The sequence below is a fragment of the Pelodiscus sinensis genome, chromosome 26 (assembly GCF_052426305.1).
Source record: "Pelodiscus sinensis isolate ZL-2025 chromosome 26, ASM5242630v1, whole genome shotgun sequence".
NCBI classification, from domain to species: Eukaryota; Metazoa; Chordata; order Testudines; family Trionychidae; genus Pelodiscus; species Pelodiscus sinensis.
This window is the reverse complement of record NC_143077.1, coordinates 1,020,635-1,040,753: the sequence shown is the minus strand read 5'-3', so window position 1 is coordinate 1,040,753 and position 20,119 is coordinate 1,020,635. Positions and strand designations below refer to the sequence as shown.

General features: G+C 46.0%; 1 protein-coding gene across 1 annotated transcript; it reads right to left on the bottom strand.

Annotated features, from left to right (window-relative positions):
- Nucleotides 1–99: 99 nt before the first annotated feature.
- Nucleotides 100–19,518, bottom strand: CAP1 (cyclase associated actin cytoskeleton regulatory protein 1). The gene is made up of 13 exons (XM_075908946.2): nt 19,385–19,518; nt 11,844–11,956; nt 11,239–11,339; nt 9,492–9,569; nt 7,001–7,144; nt 6,832–6,917; nt 5,756–5,861; nt 5,462–5,636; nt 3,913–4,103; nt 3,555–3,678; nt 3,368–3,450; nt 2,735–2,878; nt 100–1,447 (listed from the first exon to the last, which is right to left on the bottom strand). The coding sequence occupies exons 2-13, from the start codon at nt 11,944–11,946 to the stop codon at nt 1,364–1,366; spliced, it is 1,419 nt and encodes a 472-aa protein (XP_075765061.1). The 5' UTR covers nt 11,947–11,956; nt 19,385–19,518; the 3' UTR covers nt 100–1,363.
- Between the last annotated feature and the right edge of the window lie 601 nt (nt 19,519–20,119).

Below are 20,119 nucleotides of genomic sequence, written 5' to 3'. Positions count from 1 at the left end.
GGGCAATTTGCATTCCCAATGACCTGAAGCATGTTATTAGCCATAAAAAGCCTCCTAGCTGTACTTTCTCCTCTGAACAGCAAACAAGGGCTAGTGAAATGAGCAGGTTGGCATGAACTTTATTCTACCTTCTGTATAATTTTAAGTACATAAAGGTTTTTTCCACAAGCCTCAGGAGAAGATGAGTACAAGTTACAGACAGTCTCAAAATTTAAAAAAAATTGCATATTTTGCGAGTTTCATCCTAGAGAAAAAAAAATCACTCACAATGTATAGAGGAAATGCAGTCAGATATGCTTGTGCCACCAGAGGCAGGGAAACTCAAAGATCAAGCACGTGCAGCTCCCTTGATGGGTCAGTGTAGGCCCTGGAACAGAGATGGCATGCCTCCAGCCGAGTAAAGAGCCAAGCAATAAGGGAAGGAGAAGAGGCTGAGAATAGTTTCACATTCTATAGCAACTAAACATGAGCAAGGATGAACGGACCTGATTTAGTTGAACTCTTGTTTACAAAACAAATACTGAATTTGGAATGAATAAAAAGCATCCCTTGCTAGCAAGGAGACAGGTTCACAAGAACTGTCATGGAAGACTGAACTTGAGAGTTCAGCGGCTTAGAAGGAACCCTTTGGGTAAAGATCCCTTGTGGAGAAGGGCTCATAGGGAAGTGGACACTTCAGCTGCTACCTGGACAGACTGCAGAATGGATCATTTACTCCAATGCAATCTTCTGTGGCACCTGTTTACTGCAAATCTTCCCACCATGGCACAAAGAGAATTACATAGAGCAAATAGGAATGTTGAATGGGAAAGTCAAGGTGGAATTGCTACATGGCCAATCCACAGCCTTTGGTCCAGCAAAGCCATTCTCTGCATCTTGTAATGCCACTGATTAGTACACATAGCTGGAGTTAGTAGCAGCTCCCAGTTCCTTCCTGAAACACACCTGCCAGCTCAACTTACCACATTGGGAGGACACCCTTATTTGGATTCAAAGAGGGGCAGCGTTCCTTTCTCACATGAGCAATTTGTCTGAAGAGAACACAAAACAAACCAATGTAACGATCTGAACGCCAGCCACCAAACCTGGCTCTGAAGTTCACCAGAAGTCAGACGTGATTGATGGTGCAGTTAGATTTGACAAGAGGGGGATGATGCACCTTCCTGCAGAAGATCAACTGACCCGCCACCCTACACCAAATCCCAGCCCGAGGTATTTCAGTGAAGGCAGGTAGCTGTGTCTCAGGTAGAAGACAGAAGCAGTTTGAGAGCAGAAAGGTACAGGAAATCTAAGAGAATCATCTGAAAGCAGATTTGTCCCACAGCTAGGGCAAGGAGAGGCACAAGCTGCAATGCCATTCTGCTTAGCCAGCAATTTCCGTCACGCTGGTAACCAGCTTCTGCCCATTCCACAGGGACTTGAACTGTTCAGGGACAGGGAACTCGCTCTGGAGGGTGAAAGAAATGTATAATGAAAAGTCTGATTTATATGAAAGACCAGAGACTATTCCCGTTCTGCCTAGCCTGACAAACCTAGTGGCGGACAAAAGATAATTTGTCTTCCGCTAAGAAGTTACTCCGCTCCCCTGTTCCGTATTCCTCTATAGTGCAGGGCTACTCAACACATCGCCCATGGGCCATATGCAGTCTGTTTCTTTGTGGCCACCCAGTGAAGTCTGGCTTTATGCGGAGCTCAACGTGCAGCCTATGGGTGTGATCCTTTGAACATGGCCTCTACTAGGAATATGCTCCACAACGGTGAAGTGTCTCCCAGGCGGGTGAGTACTGAAAGATGCAAGCAGATGGGCTGGCTGCAACAGATGGGTACAGGGTGTCAGCATTTCTAGCCCCCAGGGAGATGGTGCCAGGAGCGCTGGAACATTGTGGGAAATGCTTTGTATTCATGTCTGTCAATGTGAAATAAGCTATTTGCATATACGTGTGCATGTATATGTGAAATAAGCTATTTGCATATACGTGTGCATGTATATGCAACCACACTTAAGTTGCAGCTCTCGGCACATGCTGTGAGTATCATTGTGGTCCCTGGGGCTTCCAAAGTTGAGTAGCCCTGCTATAGTGTTTTGAGCACTGCAGACATGTACTCTGGGATAAGCAAAAAGGACAAAATTTGATTTAAAACCCAAATACAGAGAACTGGTTTGACAAGTAGATGTGACTTGCTAAATGTAACAACTTTTTCTAGAAGAGTAAACTGAACAAGTCTAAAATTAACAGATCACACATTTCATTCCTCTGTGGACTAGGAGGGCTGAGGGTTACTTCCAACAACAGTGTTTTCATAACAAGTGCCAGCTGGTTAGTGAATATGCCTTCAGAGAAGACAGACCAAGGGAGGGCACCCATGTCTTACATTTGATGGGCTTCAAGAATCCATCCTGCAAATTTAATCTACCCTGCTGGCCACTGTCAGCAGACAGGCTACTGGGCTAGGTGGACCTTTGGTCTGACCCAGTATGGCCGTTCTAATGTTCTAAAAGGGTAAAATACGGAACAAGGTCCAGATATTAGAAAGGCTCTCTGGAGTGAACTGGCAGGTCCTTCACTGAACATCCTTCCCTGGAAGGGGCTAGCGTTTGTCTCAGTAAAACAATGGAACAAGATGTGACACCATAGTTCTTAAATCTCCAATTCCTGCCATTGAACCCTCCCCCCCAACCTCGTTCCAGCTCTTGCTGCCCTCTCCAATCCTTTCATGAAGAGGAAACACTTACAAAGTCACCACTCTCTGTGGGGATGAGGACGTTCATTTCTGAAGACTTGGCACTAACAATCTCACAGTCTAGAGAGCTCTTGCTCAGATACACATGGCAGCCATCTGTCTTATTGATGGAAATTGTTGGCACTTTACCCATTACCTAGTGAGGAAAACAAGGACGTGGTTACAGTAGCATCAGCTTTTCCTAGGGAACCACTAATTTGTTTATTGTTTTGCATTTTCCTCAGGGGATTAAGTCTTTTACACTGGACTCTACCATATCTCTGGAAGGAAGCAATTAACACCTCTGTGCCACAGAAGGTTGAGCAACTTGCCCATAACCACAAATCAAATGTTGGGGCAGAAATTCTATCAGACTCCTATCCTCAGCCCCTGGCTTTCCCTACTAGATTACATTGCCTTTCTGAAGCTGGATAATCCATCCAACTCAGTATGAGGAGTTTGCTCTCTGTTCTTCACCCGTTTAGACAGGGCTGTTTGAAAACCCCTGAATGGAGGGAGATGCTTAATTAGAAGTAGACAGATTGCATCCTGAAAAGTGAACTGGCAGATCTGGAAAGGTGTCACTACAAGATGCAGGACAGAGTTCTATACAATCAGAGTCACAAGGAAGGTTGGGGGCAGTTACCTGAATTTTAACGTCCCTGCAGTTTATGATCTCCACAATGCCTACCACATCATCAAACACCAGGCCTAACTTCTTACAGTTATCTGCAGAGGAGAAAAGATTGCTCACTGTACCATAGCCCCAATTTGATTCAGCCCTTTGATGTGCCAGCAGGCAGAAGCCCAACCCATTGGGACCCAGCACTTACCCACTGTGATAGAGTTGATTTTGCCTTTGATTTGGAGTGTACTGCTCATGCACTTGTAAATATATGCTACCTGCTTCAGCTCTGTGTCACGGATCACCAGGTTGGAGGCATTCTCCTGGTTTTCCTGATGAAAGGTGAAAAATACCCAGTTATTCTGATTTCAAGAGCTACAGATGTAAATATCTATGGAGGTGTCATGTGAACAAAGACCCTTCTACTTCTCTGAAGAATTAAAAAGGCTGCAGAGACTGATTGTTCCTTCAAGTTAATACATTCTAGCTATTTCAAATGAAAGATGTTTGCAGACCCTTCTCAGCTATTGATTTCCCATCACTCTTGCTGGCACATGGACACTCACCACTCTCCACTTCTTGCCCTCCAGCTCTAGCATCGGTGGTTCCTTCTTTGGGGATGATATTTTTGGTGAGCTAGCAGCACAGGCTGGTTTAGGAACAATGAAAGGTTTGGGTCCTGTTCGGACAGAGCCACTTTGATTCTTTAGCCCTGGATTTTTGTGCGTCTTCATATCATCTGAGACATGTTTCAAGCCTACAAGAAAATGTGGTAATTATCTGAGGGGGAGCTGGGTTGGTCTGTATCCACAAAAAACAACAAGACTAACAGATTTACACTGACACCTCCGTACTCCAGATGTCCCAGATGAGGGACACCGGTGGTACAGACCCTGGCAAGTGAAGGAGGAAGTAGTTCCACACACTGCTGCTTCCATCCTCTCCCTGTTCCCCGAGGAGGAGGGGGAACAGCAGCACAGCTACATGCTTCTCTGGAAGATTTTCCCCACCGCTCCCATAGCAGCGGGGAGGCACAGAGCCATGTGCCCCAGGAGTAGGGTGCCACGCAAGTGCCTCACCTCCAACCCCCTGATGCACCCTCATATCCTCTATGGTCTGAAAAATTCCACAATCCAGCATAGCAAGTTTCCCAGGCTTCCTGGATTAAAGAGGTTCAAGTGTATGTGGACATACGCTTTTGTGGAAAAAAAATCCACAGATGCAACTGACAAAATGGGTTTTTGTCACGTGCTCCCCCACCCACTGGCCAATTACAGCCTGGGGGTGGGGGATTGCACGAAGCCTTCTCAACTCCGCCCCTTCCCTGCGAGCACTGCGTGGTGCTTCATAGCACCATGTGCTCCTGGCAGGGCAGGAGAAGGCTTTGCGCGGTCCCCTACCCCCAAGGCCCTAATTGGCCTGGTGGCAGAGGAGCAGCAGGGCCTCCACTGGCCGGATCCACCCGCTTGGCAGGTCAGATCTGGCCTGCGGAGGCCCTTTTGCCAACCTCTGATCTAGACGGTACTGGGTCCTGCTGTGAGGGCAGGGGACTGGACTCGATGACCTCTGGAGGTCCCTTCCAGTTCTAGAGTTCTATGATTCTATGAAAAAAGAAACCTGGGGGAAATGTTCAGCATTTAATTATATGAGCTCCAGAGCCAGATTTAAAGTGTTCTGTTTAGAACTAGAACGAGAATTCTCCAGCTGTTCCATGCTCTCTAGGGAAGATGCAAATCTAGGACCAAATTTTCGTGAGCTTTGTTTTACCCACATTTCACTGGGTCACTGAACATGCAAATGGTAATTTGTGTGCAGGTTTGCACATGGAAGAGCTTCCTTCCCCTCCTCCCCGCTAGTTTTTAAACTACAAAATCTTAACCTTGTTCTTTTGTGGATCTCATGTTCTGAGCAGTCCCTGCCCATTCATCCAGGGGATGCTGTTAGGTAAGAAAACTCTTCCTGCATTGAAGAGATCACTTTTTAGGGTCTGCAGGTAGTGACCCAGAACCCCATGCAGAGACAACCTACAATATTTTCCTTCCATAACCTACTAGCCAAATGGCTCCCCTTCATCTCCCCACCACCCATCAGCCTTCAGTTGCCCAGTTTGCTCACCACAAGTAATGCCTTCTCCCTGATTGATCTGGGCAAATAGCGCTGAGCGGGAAGCAGAGTCATCTGTACCAGTGTGTGTGGGGACTGGAGCAGGAGGCGGAGGAGGTCCAGGTGGAGGAGGAGCAGCACCAGTTGAATGTACTGTAGGTGCACCCATCTCTTTTGCTATAGGACCCTGTAAGAGATGCCCAAGAGGGAGTTAAACTTGTGCGACCACTACTTCCTGTGACAGTCCTATAATACCAGTTTCCCTAGGTCAAAACTATTGATTGACAACATACAGTCAGCACTTACTGTTTTGCTCCAGGTCAGTCCAGTGGTGTGATACTCTTTGATGTATGCCTGCAGCTCCGCCCAGATACTCAGATAAGCTTTCACCCAGTCCACATGCTTCTTATCTCTAAGAGGTACAAGATCAATACAAGGTAAGTAGTGCTTGTTAGTATCTCAGAGATCTGAAACCATGTGGCTGAAATTGGACCCTCAAATTTCCCCACCCCTAGTTTTCAGAGGAGTTTATTTGGAGCTGAGTAGCAACATCAGTGCAAGGAGAGAGCAAAAAGCAACAATTCCCAGCACTAAAGCCTACTTGTGAGAAATTAGGCAGTGGGGTGTTTGAGTCAGAAAGCCAGCCCCCTATACGTAGGCCAGGGGGAAAAGCCAAAGGGTTCCTGGACTGAGTGGGTACATGATCAATGTCAATGTACTTGCTACCAGTGATTTGCTCAGTAACAAATCCAAAATCAACATATTTATGGAAATTTAGCAGTTTCTGAAGTAGAGGTGCTTTAAATAAACCTTGACACTGCTAAAAGAAAGAAGTGGTATTGAGTTTGACAGGCAAGTCTTCAGGGATATGGTAGCTATGTTCCGCTTGCATTAGGGCTTTGTTCACAGCCATTCAAGTTCCACATTCTAGACGCCAACTGAGGGGACATGGCACTAACTAGGACTTTGGAGGCAGAGCTTCAATTCACTGCTCTGCTACACACGCCACATGTGACCTTGGGTGAGTCTCAGTTCCCCATCTGTTCCATGGGGAACACAGCAATACCTCACATTAGAGACTGACATTAGAGACTGTGAAACACTCTGTGGTCTACTGATGCAAAACTTTTATGTAAGTGTTAGGTATTGTTTAATTTTAGGCAACTTGGCTGAAGCAGGCAGGTTAAACAATGCATTAGTGAGGTGCCATTCCAGCCCGGCACAGTAGATGCCGATTTCTGAAACCAAGATATTTTATTATCTTAATCCTTCAGGATTCTACGCTAGATGGCTAACATGTACCCCCATAATTACATCAGAAACAAAAATGTCAGTATTCAGCTGTTTGCACCCTCCCGCTTTGCAGAGCAAGCTGAACCTACACATCCTTATATTCCTTGAGGACCCGGTTGGTGTAAAACATGGCTGCATCCGTCATTTCCTTCACATAGGGGCCAGGCTTTGGGGCCTAGAGAGAACACAACATATTAGAATGAAGGGCTGTTGCAGCAGCAAACCCTGCCTCCCCCAAAGATCCACTGTAGTCCTTACCATAGCCACCCAGCCCAGTGCCGGGATGCTCTCACTGACAGCCGATAGGTGATTGAACAGTTTGCTGCCACGATTTTTCTCCCGGAAGTGCTGCACCACCTGGATTTGTTCCGAAATGGGTTTTAGGAGTGTGGAGAAGTTATTCTGCAACACAGAAAGGAATAGGTAGCAAAGAAGTGGAAGACAGCTGTTCTTAGTATTGTGCCGACTGGAATCCCTCTAAGCTACAGCTTTCATTCAAGATTTGAATTGCCAAAGTTTCAGTTAGATCCCTAGCCCAGCTCCTCCAGTAACAATGCTGTAATTGTTTGTGTCACAAGTTCATTACAAACCAAGACACTTCACTATCTAAACTTAATTCGAAGTTTGAGACTCTCACCCCATCAAATTACTTTTGTGAATTCAATTCAAACCCTTATTTTTTTTTAAATACTTCAATATCCAAGAGATCTTGCTTTGTAATGTTTATTGAGATAATCGGACATTGGAAATGAGCTGCTCAGCAGCAGCTTTCGCGGGTCATTTAGTTGGTCTACTCTATTACAGGACACACTTTAATAGCTTGAACCAAACCAGAGATGGTCTCATGGACCTCCTCCTTTCCATATGGAATCACACACCTCCCAGTCAGCAGTGATAGATATGGAGCATAATAGAGGAAGCTATTTTTAAAGCAAAGTGCAAAGAGTGTTGTGTCTTTAAGTTCATCTCTTCATTATTCTTTCCTATCTGCCCAGCTGTAGAAGGAGAAGAGGACAGCCAGCTCTCTGGGACCACCAGCCAGCTCCAGTCTAGGAAAGTCTGATCTAGAGCTCTGATTGGGTAAGGCAGGGGTGGGCAATAATTTTTGATGGTGGGGGACACTCCAGGAAGGGACTGGGGTACAGGAGGAAGAATGTGGTCTGGGAGAAGGAGGCAGTTGTGACCTAGGGCAGGGGACTGGGATGTGACCTAGGGAAGAAGGGAATTGTGATTTGGGGTAGGAGATTGGGGTGCCAGATCTGGAAGGGGGGGTATGGGTGCAGAAGGGGCAGAGGGTTTGTATATGTGAAAGGGGAAAGGGAGAAGAGGATTGGGGAAGGGAGGGGCTGGGGTGCCAGAGGCAGGCTCTGGCTGGAAGGCGCTTACAAGAAGAAACCTGAGGCAGACTGTCTGCTGCAGGCTGCTCACTGCTCCACATAGCTCTGCTCTGGGCGCAGGAAGGGAGAAGGCTTCCTACACTGCCCTGATCCCAGCAAAAATTCTCAGCTTCTATTGGCCAGAAACTGAGAGATTGGCCAATGGGAGCTAATAAATTTTTCTGGGGCAGGGGGAGAAGAGAGGTCAAGAACAGCATGAGAAGTCTCCATCCTCCTCCCCAGCAATCCGGAGCTGGCTTTTTAAAACATGAATTGATCTCTGCCTACAGGTTCCGGCAAGGCGGCTGTGGGCCGGATCCAGTGGCTTGACGGGCCAGATCTGGTCTGCTGGAAGCCTCTTACCTACCCCTGGGGTAAGGGTATGCTTGGGTAAAAAAGCTGCAGAGTTCAGGCATCTGGCATTTTAAACAAGGGACAGAATTGCCTTGTGGCCTACAAGATGTCTTTTACAAAAAGCTATCTAGGAATTAGCCACTTTAAACAAGGCTGATTTGTATCAGATCTACATAGAAGGCCCATTTATGAATTCAACAGACTTCTGTGTTCTAGGAAGTCTCATTTAAGACAGAAAGAGAACCCTGCAGCTGAACTATACTCTGTACTTATTGTAAGGGGAAGCAGCACAGAAACCCTGACATTCTGAAGCAGGATTAGCAGAGGTGGTAGTTTTCCCACTGGGACACTGCAAGAAGGGGTTTAGATGCTTATCACTAGAGAAATCCAGGTGTAAACAGAAAACTAGTGCATGACTGATCAGATTCCACTCCCAGTCAGAGGTGCTACAGGTTGGGGGAATTGTTGATTTGTTTATTAAGGAAAACAGATTATAAGACTCTAGCCATTATTCAAGTGTCACGCCATATAGAATCACACCCCTATGCTGCCGCGGTGAGAATGTCTGTGTAGCGCTTTGCGGATTTACGAGCACTGTATTATCTACTTAAATCCCAGTACAGCTGCCATTTCACATTTTCTGTGTTGCAGAAAATGGGCTCAATGAGTAGGAAGTGTATCAAATATTGGTGACAGATAAAATATGACTTTCATACAGGTTGCCAAGTGTGAGAAGGAACCACCTCTACTTTGTACATGCTGAGGTAGTTATCGCAAATCCATAAAATACTCCACATCTTTTAGGAGTTTCAGTGAGTCTTGAATCACTCTCTGGAACTAGACCTTTTGTGCGTGCTATTCAGACCAGAAGAGTGCTAAGTCATAAGGCAGATGTCACCTCCTCTCTCAGCTAGGTTTCTCTGGGAGCAATTTTAAGAGCCCAGATTCCTTGGCTTTTGCCATTTTCTGCCAGATTATCCAAGACCTGTGACACCTAGGTTAGAATTCCCCAGACTTACCGCTGATGGCTGCTGACATTGTGATGCGGTCACCAGGAGACCCCTCTCAATCATCAGGCCCTTATGGACCATTTCAGCCTTATAAGGAAAGGGAAAAACAATTTCATATTGTTTAAAAAGCAAAAAGGATGCTCCAGTGATCAGGGTAGTAACCTGGGATTCAGGAGAGGTGTGATGGAGCAGAGAATTGAACCCACATGTCCTGGGTAACCCTGGGAAGTCACTTAGGTAGGGAAAAACACAATTAGCGTCTCACAGCTTTAGTTCACCATTTGTAAAACTTAGCTAACAGGGCATTGTGAAGATATTTAATAGATCATGAGGTGGTCATACACTATGGCTGTGGTCACCAACAGGTCGATCGCGAGGCCTCGACCAGTTGATCGCGAGGCATCCTGTCCGCCCCGCCCCCATTTCTCTCCCACTACCTACCTCCAGTGAAAATGGAGGTAGTGTAGGCTTCCCAGGGATGCACAGAAGTCCTGCAGCTTAGCGCCATTTCCGGCAATTCCGGAAGTAGAGCTAGCTGCTCTGCCGGGTGTACTGCGGGAGGGTGCATCGGCTCCCTGCACCGCACAGGAGGGTTGAGTCGGCCCTGGGGCAGGCACACGTGGGGTTTCCCTGCGCCGGGGCAGTCGGCCCTGGAGCAGGCACGCGGGGGGCTTCCCTGCACCGCGGGTGGGTCGGCCCCAGGGCAGGCACACGCTGGTTTCCCTCTGGGGGCAGGGGAATCCTGGGAGGAGGCAGATACAGGGGACACTCTGCCTCCACTGGCACCCCACTCCCCAGCCCCCACTCTCCAGCCACAGAACTGTCCCCACTCCGCTAACTCTGTCCCCACTCCCCTGTTCCCAGCTACAGAACTCTGTTCCTATTCCTGTCCCCACTGGCACTCTGTCCCCTGCTGCAGAACCCTGTCCTCTGCCCTCCCAGCACCCTGTTCCCTCTCCCCTGCCCCCAGCCACAGAAACTCTGTCCCCACAAAATGTATAATTATAAATGCTTCATTTTAGATTTAAATAGCATGAATAAAAAACAGACCATTTATTTCATAACTATAAACACATGATTTTAATTTTATACATTGCATAATTTAAAAATAAACTGTTTATCAGAGTGTGTAAGTAAGGGCTGGGGATAGCAAATGCGGTCAAGAGGTGAATAGAGAGGGTGGGGCTTCAAGAAAGGGGTGGGGCTTCAAGAAAGGGGCGGGGTGGTAGATCTTCGCCTGTTTGGAGATTTAAAAAGTGATCTTGGGTGTAAAAAGGTTGGAGACCACTGCACTATGACAATGAAGGCCATACAGGATAGCTAGATAGAACAATGTAACTACATGTAGACATCAGGAGTATACCATTTACAGAGATCATTCTGGCCTCCCTTACATTGTTTCATTTGTGAAGACAGCTGATTCTGGGCCATTTGGTCTGTTTTTAATGTACATTACAACCCTTATTCTTGGAGATCGGTTCAATAGAAACTTTTGAGTCAGGATACACAAGGCAAGAATTTACCAACACTGAAACTGGGCACCTCTTCCCACTTAGGGGAATACACAATCAAGAGGCAGATGAAGATCCCTTGAGGGTTATCCAAGGATCTACATCTATGCTGAATCTTCCCAAATTAGCTCTTTGCTCTAGGGAGTGGGGAAAAGGAAGCAAAATTCAATGACCTCTGAGTCAGCTCTTAAAAGTCTAGGTTAGTGGTCCCATTTACAACATGGGGAAAAAAGCTAAATCCTTACATGTTTCTGAACATCACCACCAATGTCTTTGCTGATCTTCATATATTCTGCTACTGGACCAGACAGGAGAGCATCAAAAGCTTGCACAAACTGAGCTATTCCTGCAGGAAAAGAGCAGAAGTGTGGGCAGTTAAGGGGCACCAGATGGAAGTATTAATCAGGAGTATTTTCAGCAAATCCTGCCACCTTCCTTCCATTCGTTTTGCAGAGCACTTTGTGGGTAGGATTGTTCAAATCAGAAGGGATGTGCAGTGAGCACAGCTAATCCTCAAGTTTGTAGACATATGCTGTTCTAAATGTACTTTTGCTTAAGAAAGAAGCAGCTTGATAATAAGGAGACAAAGGAAGTACTGCACCCACAGGAAGTTCTTGTTTTAACAGTACAGTAACCACAGGCCCTCCCTGTATTTCTACGTGGGCATGTTATCTGTGTGAAACTGAATTTCCCCTCCTAGTACAGCTATTCAGGTTTACACAACATCAGCTTGCATGCTCTGCAGAAGATCTGCCTTCCAGTATCAGTACTTTCAGTGTCTAGTATAAACATCATCAGCTAGACAGTGTGTTCAGTCCACCTACAGGGATTTGTAGTAGAGGGTCCCTACCTTCAGAAGAGCCATCTCCATACAGATCACGGCTTTGGGACACAGTTTCCAAGCGTTCCACAGCCTTCTCCAACCGCTCAACCAGGCTTTGCATACCTGCCATTGCTCACCACCTGCAGAGACAGACTACCACAATTAGTTCCTTGTACACATCATAAACTGAATGCTCAATATTCTTAGCATTCTCAATGTTAAGATTCCTGCTCAGACTGGGGCATGACTAGTCACATCATCCAGTTTAGGCATTTTAGATGTAGCATGCTTACCCATTGTTCAGATAATACCTTTGATAGCTCAGCTGCCAGAACCCATTTGAGGCTCCACTGGCCAGTCCATAAAGACCAAGTCATATCTATTACATAGTAATTCATAGCCTATCCATGCTAGGCTAGCAAGGACAGCTTCCAGGTATTTTGTTGTAGGTGCTCAGGTACCATGGCAGTATGTGAAGTAGAAGATCCTGACACAAAATATTACAGAATACAGGAAAACCACGGCTGTGATTAGAGCCATAACGGACTACTTGCAAGATTGCTATCAAAGGGTCAGTTCTTTTTCTACATGTATAACAGCTTCATTAGAAAAAGAAAGTTTCAGATAAGATTTGGCAGTTTTGATTCCTCAAAATACATTTGAGGTGGCCATGCCCACACCTGAATTCCAAGACTCCAGCAATGTCTCAACCCACAGAATTAGCATGCCAAACTGAGACATGCTCTGGCACATGCCAAGACAAGCAGCTGCACAAGAGAAGAATGCAAAGCTGCTTCTGAAACAACGTGTCCCTTGTTAATACTTTCTATCTACATGCTGATGTGTCTATACCAGGGAACTAGTCTCTCAGTGCTGCACAAGGGTGACTTAGGCACGTAAGTCATTTAAACTTCTCATTTGGAGAAGTGTATAAAAACTTTCTATTAACTCCTGCTTTGCTCAGTACCAGAGAGCTTCAGAACTCACCCTAGGAACACTTAATGCAAAGAGACTGCAGGGAGGGGCAGCCAGCCATATGCTTCAATCTTATCACCATACATTAAGACATTTTGAAGCATGAATCACTATTATAGCCTGAGCACACAACTTCCTTTTATTGCAGACAGCCTCCAGGGCTCAGAACCGTAGCAGGAAGAATTTCACCTTCTGTTGCTGGCTCTAACATGCTCAAAAGGGAAACTGGATTTGTTTGACTATTTAAAAAGCTGATAATAGAACTGTCTCGTAAAGCAGACTTCTATTTTAACTGATTTTACTTTTGTTTGCAAGCCTCCCAAGTCCTGCTATAAAATGTTTTCTCCCTGTCCCATTGAGGATACAAGCCAGATCCAGCATCAGTTAAGAAACACTGATGTCACTAGGAAAAATAAGGTCACTTTCCATCTGATTTGTATGAAGAATCAACAAGAGAGTCACTGAAACACTGGAGAAAGGAGGGGGGTGGGGGGGAGGGAGATCTGATGCAACGTTCCACCCCAGCACATTTACACAACTTCAGAGAGGAAGAGAGCAGTTTCCTCCTTGGAACAGCATCCCCTTTAGTTGACTTTACGGAAAGGTGATCAACAGCTACAAATTACAGCAAGAAGGAGTTTAGAGATGTTTGAGGCGTGTATGTGATGTTGATCATGATTCATACGTCATTGATTCACAATTTCCTAGGATGCCCAGGTACATGTGAATCCTACTCCATACAACAAAGAAGCTACAGCACTCGACTCCTCCCCTCCCACCCTGAATTCAAGAATGAACACCCCGCTCCCCAAACTCAGGGAAGCAATGTTCTAAGGAAGCAGGTTTCCAAAAAGATCTCAGGTTTACAGAAAAGCAAGCATTCAGAGCTGCTATTCTACATCACAGATCCTTAGTGTAGTCCATATGGGGCTTTAATCTGATCAGACCTGTTACCCTGAATCTGTCTGCATTTCAGATAGGGATTATGAACAACAGGAAAGAGTCCAGATGGAGGGATGTTTCCAACCCGGAGGAATTCAACATGTTTCAGGCTTGTACATAGTGGAATGCACAACCCCCCTTCCAAGGGAGCTATTGAAGCCAGAGAGATGTTACTAAGGTTCTCACAGAACTTGAGATGGGCTCCCTCATTCCCACCACTGCTCTGTCAGAATTTTCTTGGGCAGTTTATAGCCTGTGTCAGGAACACCCTACATGTATAGTATTTGAGGTCAACTCTGTAAACTTAGCACCACATAACAAGTGGTGAATTAATTTTATCTTCTAGTTGTGATAGACAAACATGGGTACCCTCAGCGTTAGGGCCCAGTTTATATAGTAACCACTTTGATTTTGCTGCCACGGCACCATCAAGTTACTTAACTGCTGCAAACTCAGGCAAGAGTCTGCTTCACTTCAACTATCTTTCACCAGAACTGCCTAGCATAGCTCATTCTTCTTGCTCACTCTCTCTTCTCCAGATGTAAACAGTTACTCTCCAGATGTAAACAACTTCAAGGGTACTATTTAAGAGCTCTCATCATACAGACCAGAACCTTACTGATGTTGATAAAAGCAGAACCTGCAAACCAGCCAACTTGAATTTAGTGACAGGAAAAGATCATAGCAGTGTACTGGTTGAGCTGTCATCTAATATAATATGAAATGCCAAAACAAAAAAGGTAATAAAATGATAATCTATAAATTATGGATTCTAACTTGGTTCTCTGAAGGTCTGTAATGCAGTAAGATACAAACAAATAATTAAGATTTCACTATCAGTAACAGGATTGTAAATTGAGATCTCAGGGATTATTTTTATCCATTACAATCTTTGCATGCGGAAACTTTAATGACTTTCTGAACTGGAATTTTACATCAAACACCAGGGCTAGCTCTTCAGATAAACAAGGTTTTGAGGTTCAGAGGAGACCCTAACATTGTAGCTATATCCCAGAATTAAGTTTAGGTCTTGTTCACCTGGAAAGTTTTTCCAAATGTTGCTTTTCTGTTAATAGTTACAAGTGAGGTCTTCAAGAACCAACTCTAGTTAGTTTCAGATCTATTAACAGGCCAGTTAAGAACTCATGTTGACTCTCCCATGCATTTCACTCAGAGATCAATTTACTTCCAGAGCATCTAAAAATAAGATTTTTGGTTTTAAGCTACTCTCCAGCATTTAATTAAGATTATTTTCTCAGGACCCCACACACCCTGGCACTCTCTCACACTTTTCACGTAGACATGGGTCTTCCAACTACACTTAGCAATCTGCCTTGTACAAGACTCAAAACAATACGTAACACAAACTTAAAAAACAAATAGAACGGTCAGATTTAGAGGTATAACTGCTAATTAATCCAAACAAAACAATTCTGACACGCCCTAAAATAGAAAACTTCCTCCTGTGCAGGAATTGACACTTTCTCTGATAACCAGTTAAATACCAGTACTTCGAGTCAACAAGTTCTGATACAATTGTATGGGTTTGGTGAAGCAATTCTAGCTTAGCAGGTCAAGATATGAAACCTTAATGTTATAGCTTATCTAGTTTAATCATTTTTTAGTATAATGTTAGTTTTATAACTTCTCAACAGTCCCCCACATCTTAGAGTTAGATGTGCACCCTCTGCTCAGATTCATTCTTTGAAAAGTATAAGAAGCTGTGAGCCTCCTGTTACCAACAGCATTATGAGTATTTCCTATTTCTGCAATCCTACCGACAATTAAGCTGAGAAAATATAGGACTTTATTTTTAAGTTAACAGTCTGAGCTGACCTCCTGAGAGGTTTTATACTACTTCTGAGACTTGTATCTTCTAAAAGCTTAAAAATCTGTTTCTAACTAGTTCAGTACACCATCTGAGTGAGGCTTCAGTTGAAGGAGAGCAAGGCAGTAACCAGAATGATTGACTAAGGGTTTGATGCATCTTGGGAGTTACCAGGGCTAGCAGTGAATACATTATTACTGCTCACCCCCGATGGCTGCCAAGACACAAGGTTCTGTAGTCTCCTGTCTAAATACTTTTTTACATTGACCCTGAAATGAAGATATTTAATGCCAATACCTCAGGACTCTTATTTCTGATTTAGAAAGTTATCCCATAATTGATATTCTGTCAAACATGAGAGAAAAAACATCAACCACCTAGTTGGATCCTATTAAGCACTCCTATATAACAACTTCAACTGAAATCACTAGAACTTTACCTGGATAAAAAGCTTGCTAGCAAAATTTTTTGTTAATTGAGTGACATGACTCTGAAGTATTCTTTTTTCTCTAGAATTACTTGCAACACAAGATTTGCACTTATCAAATACCCTGCTACACTTCCTATCAGGTTGAATAGTCCAGCACAGATTCCCTCTTTTTAAAATCTGAGTATGTAACATACACCTATCCTACAAATAATTTGGAAACTCAAAATTTAAACTAGTTTGACACAGTACTAAGTCATCATGGATTCAGGACTAGAGAATGGAATATGCTTCCTTTAATATAGATAGTTTGGTCTAAAGTTGATAGACCATGGTCACAATGGGCTCTTTAGAGGCAGAGAAGTATTTTAGAGTCCTCAAAATCACACAAAGATCCACTTTAACTTTTCTCCCCAAGAGGAGGTTAACTTTTGTCACAACAGGACAGAGTGCTTTCCTGAGGTTAACTTTCTACAACTGTTATGCATGTCTAATTCAGGTGTTGGTAACTCTAGCATGGTACCAGAAATTGACATGACAAATCCCGTAGTTTGGCACAGAAGAGCTGCCACTCCAGTTTTGCATGACAGTGGACCAGCACAGTGAAGACCGGAGGATCAGTTGCATTTTGATCAGGAAAGTTAAACCTTGATATCAATTTCACTGTGAAATGGAAGAGTGAGGAGAAAATAGCAGTACAGAGAACAAGAGAAAGAGAACATCAAGGTGACATGTAAAGAGGTACCAATGGTTTGAAATAGCTGTCCTACCCTTATTAAAGGAAAATTCTTTCGGTACAGCAGCATTAAAAGATACTGTATATGCAGTACTGTAGTTGAAAATCAGATACAGTGATCAAGTTCACCACTTATGTCCGAATGACTCATTTTAGGGATGTATTAGTGTAGTCGATTAACAGTAAGCGAAAGCTTATAGGTTAATGTTACAGATAACATTCATTTCCTCCCCTTGCCATTACATTTTTTAGAAGGCTGGCCAGCAGCCGGCTCAGTCCTGGCTTGCAACAGGTCGGGATCTACCCCTGCTGCAGCTCTGCATTTAAAGTGTACTAGGAGCTGGCCAGGTAGGCAGCCTGGCTCAGTTCTGGCTTGTGCTGGGTCCAGGGCTCAGACCCCACCCTAGACAGGGGCTTCTGCCACTACACACTTTTGCCTCTGATACAGAGCACACTGGCTGCTGGCCCTGCCCCCGGGGGCAATAGAATAGTCGACTAATCTACAAGAATTCATGAGGTTACTCAACTAGTCAATTAACTGATAGTGAACATCCCTAACCCATTCAGGAGTAGGGATGTTAAATATCGGTTAACTGAATAGTCGAGTAACCTCATGACATTTTATCGGTCAGTCGACTATTCTATAGTCCCAGAGGCAGGGAGAGGGGGAGAGAGGAATTCGTGTAGGCTATAGCATTAACATATAACCTTTTGCTTATCGGTTAAACGACTACCCTACTACATCCCTATTCAGGAGATGCCAGTCTCTTTAGTCTGCACCTCTGGTTCACCTTCTAATATGTCACATCACACTACACCTCTGCAGAAAGGTGAATAGGCATTTGACATGCCCAGCTTTTCGTGTTAATGACTATAGGTCAACAGTGAAGAATTAGCAATCAGAAAAACTGAAGTAAAACCAAGCCCAGGGGGTAGAGTTTCTAGATTGAGTTGTGTTTCACACAAGGTTTTCACCATAGATTTTCACCATTATCTGCATTTGCTCATACTTCAATCCACAGAATGGTGCTATATGGAGGAAAACAGACCTACTCTGTTAGAGTGCCACACACTTACACTGGTATACTAAGCCTATGTGAGGATTGCCAAATGCTTTATGAATACACATGAATTTAACATTTACTCCCCTGGAAAGTATTTGGATCTAATTATTTCTGTAACAGTCACAAACATGTATTCTTCCGATTAAACTCAGAGTTTATTTTGTTGACAACAGAAGTGTTGCTTACAGCCAACTGTTGAGGCAGGAAGTTGTCAGAAAAGCCCAAACCTCTTTTCCTGACATAATGGATGACAGCTGTAACTAACAGTCATCATTAAACTGACCACAGCAAGAGAAGTGCACATTAATATTTATGGCTTATTGAATAGTTAAGTGACCCTGTTTAACTTTGTTTTATATCTAGAGTAGCAGATCTCTCTCACACACACCCCTTCCCTTTCACTTCCATGCAAATCCCTTTAGGCAGAGAAAGCAGCTCATATGACAACTAAACAGAAGTAGTTCCCCTAAAATGATATTCTCACTGAAATGTAATTGATTTTAACATGTGGCTAAAGGAATCTACTCAGAAAAGCACCTTAGAGCCAACTATTTGATTTAGGGCAGAAAGTACTGGGAGGGACCCCACTCCTATCCCCGCACATGCCCCCCACTCTCCTCACAGGCCCGGGGGGACGACTCCACTCCCATTCCCATGCATGCCCCTGCACTCCCGCCATACACCTGTGGGGGACTCTGCTCCCATCCCACCCCCACCCTCCTCACTCAAGGGGGGGGGTGAAGGACTCCGCTCCCCCAGGTACACTTCCCGCCATACACCTGTGGGGGACTCTGCTCCCATCCCACCCCCACCCTCCTCACTCAAGGGGTGTGTGTGAAGGACTCCACTCCCCCAGGTACACTTCCCGCCATGCACCTGTGGAGGACTCTGCTCCCATCCCACCCCCACCCTCCTCACTCAAGGCGGGGGGGGGGGAAGGACTCCGCTCCCCCAGGTACACTTCCCGCCATACACCTGTGGAGGACTCTGCTCCCATCCCACCCCCACCCTCCTCACTCAAGGGGGGGGGGGAAGGACTCCACTCCCCCAGGTACACTTCCCGCCATGCACCTGTGGGGGACTCTGCTCCCATCCCACCCCCACCCTCCTCACTCAAGGGGGGGGGGGAAGGACTCCACTCCCCCAGGTACACTTCCCGCCATGCACCTGTGGGGGACTCTGCTCCCATCCCACCCCCACCCTCCTCACTCAAGGCGGGGGGGGGGGAAGGACTCCGCTCCCCCAGGTACACTTCCCGCCATGCACCTGTGGAGGACTCTGCTCCCATCCCACCCCCACCCTCCTCACTCAAGGGGGGGGAAGGACTCCGCTCCCCCAGGTACACTTCCCGCCATACACCTGCGAGGCCCCCACTTTCATCCCCATACACCTTTCTCCCCCCTCAGGCGGCCTGCCCCCCCGGAACCCTGCTCCAGGGCGAGGCGCCAGGAGAGCCCCAGGCTGTAGGCAGCTTGCCCCCCGCGCGGCCGCTCTCTAGGGGCCCGTCGATCCGGGTGCCCCGCGCTTTCCCGCCGGAGGCCCCAGTCCCAGCACCTCTGTCCGGGCGGGGTACCCCAGCCCGGCCTCTCCCCTCACCTCCGCGCGCGGCTCCCTCCGCTTCCGCCTGCAGACAGCGCCCAGCAACCCCCGCGCCGCCACTTCCGGCCTCCGGCCTCACCCACACTACGCATGGGGTGGGACAGAGGAAAGCTCCGCCCCTCTCCGGGAAGGCGGCTCGGGATTGGACAATGAGATGGGGCGTGGTTGGCGGGATGGCTTAGCAGCACTGCTGCAGGCAGGAGAAGGAGTCCAGGGGGCGGGGTCTGATCTGAGGCGGCTGTAGAATGGGCCCCCCCAGAGATGGGCTTTGAGGGGGGGGCTAGAGAATGGGAAAGCAGCTCGTATGGCAACTAAACAGATATAACTACATGTGTTACCCTCATACTCCTCTGCTCTCCCAGAATAATGGGGGGGGGGGGGGGAGTTTGCTTGTCCTAGGGGATCATTCCTCTTCTCTGAGTGCAGCTAAATCTTCCCTACCAGAAATGTCTTTGTTGCTTGCTCATAATTATACTTCTGGAAAGCAAATCTTTTGGGCCTTTGGAATGCACTGCCTTACACCTAATGTCCCATAGCTCTGAAATATATGCCAGTCTCCTTTGTTCTTGTAGCTGTAAAGTGTTATGCGTGCTAGTGGCACCTTTGCAATTAATCAGGCTTGGCACTTATAGAGCACCTGTCAGCTGAGGCGCTCCAAGGGAGGATAAATATTGTTATCCCTGCTTCCTAGATGGGAAACTGAGTCACAGAGTTCCTGTGAAATCACATAGG